This window comes from Adelges cooleyi, unplaced genomic scaffold (genome assembly GCF_023614345.1).
Source record: "Adelges cooleyi isolate 19-005CV unplaced genomic scaffold, UGA_ACOO_1.1 ACOO_flye_CR_arks_rails_tigmint_CR_PRNA_308, whole genome shotgun sequence".
Lineage (NCBI taxonomy): Eukaryota > Metazoa > Arthropoda > Insecta > Hemiptera > Adelgidae > Adelges > Adelges cooleyi.
In genome coordinates, this window is record NW_026095979.1 from 61,376 (window position 1) to 67,414 (window position 6,039).

Genomic DNA, 6,039 nt, shown 5'->3' on the forward strand with positions numbered 1-6,039 from the left:
AAGCGATTATAATTTAAACTATGGAGTACAAACGATTGGAATATGAATCGTCGACCATTCCAACAAAATATAACAAGTCATTGTATATTTCTTATTTAGTCCACTAAAATTATGCAAAAAAAAAAAAACCAGTACAGTGGGGTCGGGGCATAGTGGGGACGGAACATAGTTGGGTCGGGGCATATTGGGGACGGGGAGGTCACAGGTTTACAGGAATTTTTAAATCTGAAAGTGATAAAATCACTTTCGAAAAAACGCTTCGATGCAAATCGGTAGTTAGTATTTTCAAGCCAGTACAGTCCAAACCAAGCACAGTATAAACCAGCAAAGTTAGAAAGTCTTAAATGAAGATTTTGTATTTACAAATGAGCATCAAAGCATTTATTTGAAAGCGATTTTATTCAATTTTATCACTTTTATTTATTATAATTCTTGTAGACCTGTGACCTCTCCGTTTCCTCATTGCTTTGATTACAGAATCTTCATTTAAAACTTTCTAACTTTGCTGGTTTATACTGTGCTTGGTTTGGACTGTACTGGCTTGAAAATACTAACTACCGATTTGCATCAAAGCGTTTTTTCGAAAGTGATTTTATCACTTTTAGATTTAAAAATTCCTGTAAACCTCTGACCTCCCCGTCCCCAATTTGCCCCGACCCCACTGTACTGGTTATTTTCAAACGTTACTACTTGCCACAGATTAATTTTATGTTAATAAAACATTTTGCATTGGCTTATTAGTCAAAGTAGTTCAATTATTTGAGTGACTTTTATAAAAATATAACAACCTGGTTTACGTAGCTGTATTATATTCTTGTTTCAGGGATAAGTGCTGATAAACCCATAAGTAATTATGAAGTTATTCAATATTTATTTAATATCAATACTATATTTAGAATTAATTAATTGAAACTGTTATGGATAAATACAGCAAACCGAGTTCGAATAACTAAATTATTTTTAAAATTATTTTTACAGGTATTCCTAATCCTGCAGATACTACCAAAAGTAATTACAAAGTTAATTACAAAAAATTTAGTAAAGTTTAGTTGGGGAGACTTACTGTTATAATAATTTTAACAACTATTATTTTTAGAGTAATTTTTGGAACAGCGTTTATCAATTTTACCACAAAATACCATTTTTAACGTAATAGATTGTTGACGTTTTATGTTAACAAATACTTATGACTCGACAGACAAAATACGATACTAGTTCTTGTTGTTTGATATACTATCAAGAGCTGGTTGAATCATAGCACTCGTAGCACTAATGACGCTTCATTTATCTTCATTTATCATTGTACTCTTCGCTAATAATTGACATTGGAAACCCCTCCCAGTTATAATTAGAACTTACGGCTTGTTTAAAAGATACATTTTTACACTTTTTACAAGCCTTATGGTTACTCCTATTTGAATGTCTTGACTGGTTCGGCAACGTGTCGAAACACTTGCATGTTCACAAGGCATTTAAGTAGTGTAAATGACGTGGCTCACTATTTACAATAACACATTAACATCTGTGAGACATGGTTTAGGAATTGGAAAATAAAAATAAATCCAGTCACGTTACCTTTGCTCTCCGTCCTAAAACATATCCTGCAGTAATACTCAACAATACAGTTATCACTACTCAAAATGAGACAAAATATGTTAATTTAATATTAGACATACGTCTTACCTGGGGACCTCACTTCAAAGAAAAAAGAAAAAAATCAAATAAACTTGAATCATAAATTCAACCTGCCACTCAAGATTAAATTACTTATATTTAAGTCAATAATACGACTAATATGGGCAAATGGAATTCAAATATGGGGGGAGGACCAGCTAGACATTTAACAATAAGACCAATATAGGCGCTCCAAAATATATCAATACGAATGATTACAAATGCCCCATGGTACATTAATAACAATATAACAAAGGTTGCAACGGGGAAATTTTTAAGATAACAGGTGAACACAAAATGATCAGTTTTTTAATAAACAGCTTTCTGAACCAATAAGCTCCTGAAAATGTAAGCTACAAGCTACAAAATTATTACATATGTTAGGTATTTCAAATACATGTTTAAACAATTTCAAAGTGTACTGAATATAGTTAGGTTCATCAAGGAATAACAGGTCACAAAAAATTTTGTCGAAGACAGAATTAATACACATAAAAAAATTAGATTATTATTAAATTCATTGTGAAGAAAGTATTTTTTCAAACGTTACTACTTGCCAGAGATTAATTTTATGTTAATAAAACATTTTTCATTGACTTATTAGTCAAAGTAGTTCAATTATTTGAGTGACTTTTATAAAAATATAACAACCTGGTTTACGTAGCTGTATTATATTCTTGTTTCAGGTATCCGTGCTGATAAACCCATAAGTAATTATGAAGTTATTCAATATTTATTTAATATCAATACTATATTTAGAATTGATTAATTGAAACTGTTATGGATAAATACAGCAAACCGAGTTTAAATAACTAAATTATTTTTAAAATTATTTTTACAGGTATTCCTAATCCTGCAGATACTACCAAAAGTAATTACAAAGTTAATTACAAAAAATTTAGTAAAGTTTAGTTGGGGAGACTTACTGTTATAATAATTTTAACAACTATTATTTTTAGAGTAATTTTTGGAACAGCGTTTATCAATTTTTAACATTTTACCACAAAATACCATTTTTAACGTAATAGATTGTTGACGTTTTATGTTAACAAATACTTATGACTCGACAGACAAAATACGATACTAGTTCTTGTTGTTTGATATACTATCAAGAGCTGGTTGAATCATAGCACTCGTAGCACTAATGACGCTTCATTTATCATTGTACTCTTCGCTAACAATTGACATTGGAAACCCCTCACATCTTACCTTTCCGATAGGAAACATTGCACTTAAGTGAACAGAGCAGTTTCTGAACCTTCTACTATCTCCTCAAGCGTCTATCAATGGGACCACCTTAGTCCTCTTTATTTCGTTAGCTCATTAGAGGGACTTTTGCAAAAACAAGAAGTTTTTTTTTTTTGCAGACGACATGATATATATTTTCATTAGTATTGCTTTTTCCGCGGATTATTGAAACCTACAAGCTGAAGTTATTTTATTTCTTGACTGAGCTCATCTCCTTGGTTATTATGAAAAATTTAGGCGCTATAATTCTCTTCTACGTGGTTTATGTACTTCGTAGTATTCCACTGAAACGAGTATTTTCTATTAAAGATCTTGGCCTTCACTATACTTTGTGTATAAATGCGGTAGCTATCAGGACCTTAAGAGCCATTGGCTTAATGCTAATACTATAATTTGAACTATACTGTATAGTTTTTTGTTCATTGTTTAAGATATTATTGTTTGACTGATTATTGCACTTCTATATTGTACTTTGTATGCGATATTTTTGTACATTTGTGAAAAAAATGCGTATTAGTGATTTAAATATCAAAATAAAATATAAATACGATTATATTATTAAATACTGTATTATAAACCAGTTTATTTATAAATTTATGCAGGTGATGGAATTTCGAAATGTACCACATTTAATAATGCGAGAAAAATTCTTACAAGAAAACTTTGTTGTAAATATAAATATACAATTTTAATGTATTACTTTTTACATAATCAATTTATTTTGTACTATATTGATAATTTGAGGTTTTTTTTTAGAGATAATTAAATTTTTTGTGTAACAGTATTACACATATATTTTAATTTATTTCTTGAGCGTAGGGGGGAAAGGGACTTTATCGACTTAAAATCAACACTATATTTGGCATTGATTAATTGAAACTGAGATGAATAAATACAACAGACCGGGTTTAATTAACTAAAAAATGTTTTAATATTTGTTTTACAGGTACTCCTGCGCATGCTGATGAAAACAATAACATTTACAAAGATGGTAGTAAATATATAGTATTGCTTGTTTGAAAAATACAATTTGCTTATCAAATTCTTTTGTTCACACAATAATAACTAAAAAGTTAAATTTTAGTTGGGGAGCCTTAATAACATTTTACCACTATTATATTTAGGTTATTATTTTAAACGGCGTGTATCAATTTTTAAGAATACACTTATGCTCAAGAAGCGGTTTCTGATCCTTCTATTACGACCTAAACATTTTTTTAGTATTACCTTATCAGTGGATGGTTGCCTACTACATATTGAACTTAGGTTTTTTCTGTATTTGGCTCATCTCCATGGTCTGGCACTGTATGTTGAAAAATGTCATATTTTGTCATTTTCCTGGAACCGTATTCCGCTGCTGCACGATTTCTTTCTTCATGGTCTTCAACTCCATCGAGTTTTTTCTATTAATGATCTTAACACCCTATGTACGCCTTCTCTACATTTTAGAGATCACATAAACGCGGTAGCTAAAAAGGCTTTAAAAGTCATAGGTTTTGTGTTAATATTATATTTTGCATTCATTAATTGGTCAAATGATTCTCATTTTTGAGTTACTACTATGGATACATACAACATCACGGTTTGACTAACTATATAATTTATTTGTTACAGGAAATTATGTTAGAGGTAGTACTGTGCATAATGATGAATACAATAGAATTTACAAAGCTACTAGTTAGTATTAATCAGAACATATGACTTATTTGAAAGATAAAATTTGCTTTATATATTATTATATTGTTCACATAACAATTTACTATAAGTTTGGGAGACTTGTTTTAAGGGTTCTAGAATGAAATAGTAATTTTTGCAACCTTACTAAACTTAGAATCAGATAAAAATTGAACGAATACATAATACATTTTCAGCATACGCGCCTTTTTACTAAAATCTGATCTCTATTTTATTTGTTCACCCCTTCTAGGCTCCATCAATTTTAGGCTTCATCCTGATATTATAATTTTCAAATTTTTGTAAGTTCCTTCCCTCTGTTTGTACTTATTAGGACATTAAATATTAAAAATAAAACATATAATTACGAATACATTAATCTTTTTGAACCAGTTATTAATATAAACATTTATGTAGGTACCGAAACTAACAATTACCATAATTTTTTGCGTTCCTTCCCACTCTGCTTGTACTTATTAGGGTGTTAAATTAAAAAAATCAGAATACATACGAATATATTAATAAATATTATATTTTCAAACCAGCTATTTATACACTTATGCAGATACTGAAACTTTAAAATTGACCAAACTTGGAAAGGCGAGAAGAGATCTTACTGGAGATGCTATTATAAATGTGCTTACCAAAAAATTAGGTGATTATAAATAAAAAGATTTAATATTATTTTTTTTTTTTAATAACATTTATTTTTACATCATGATTCATTTTCAATAACACAGTATTTTATAGACTACTTAACACAACTTAAACAAAATTTAATTTTTTGTTTATTTATAATTTTTACAAATATACTTAATATTTATTATAAAATTTTTAATTTCAGCTCTTTTGTTCTAATCGTGTTTATAGTGACCCCTGTTTAAAGTGTTCACATGTAAAACTTTTCAGCTTTCTAAAAAAAAATATTTAAATAATTTAAAAATTTTGGACAACACAAAAAAATTACCTTTATAAATTACAAACTCATTTTAAATAACTATTAATACAAAAAAATGCTTAATTTTTTTTTTTATTACTGAGATTTTTTACAATTATACATGTTTTATATAATTGTATTACTTATTTCATTTACGTTTAATAATTTTGTCAAATTAATTAACATCAATTGCACAAATAAGAAAAATAGTGGCTAATAATTGTTAATTTTGGCAATTTTTAACAACTGTATTCTGTTTTTTTAGCTGACAAGAAGTGTTCTATTCACACATTTAATGTACAATTTTTCAGGTTTCTAAAGAAAATTCTTAAATTTTGGGCAACAAAAAAAACATATTTATAAATTATAAACTCATTTTAATTGAGTGTAAATAGTAAACAAAAAAAAATTATAATTTTTTTCAGAAAGCTGAGATTTTTACTATTTTACATAGTAAATATATTTGTATAACTTGTTTTATTTACGTTTAGTAATTGTGTCTTGCA

General features: G+C 28.2%; 1 protein-coding gene across 1 annotated transcript in view; it reads left to right on the forward strand.

The window, feature by feature from the left end:
- LOC126839858 (uncharacterized) overlaps nucleotides 1-5,265 on the forward strand; it is a 43,263-nt gene extending 37,998 nt beyond the window's left edge. The window contains exons 11-12 of the mRNA XM_050575276.1: nucleotides 4,537-4,599; nucleotides 5,162-5,265. Of these exons, the coding sequence (XP_050431233.1) occupies nucleotides 4,537-4,599; nucleotides 5,162-5,265 (167 nt within the window). The remainder of the gene's footprint in view (nucleotides 1-4,536; nucleotides 4,600-5,161) is intronic.
- The last annotated feature ends 774 nt before the right edge of the window (nucleotides 5,266-6,039 follow it).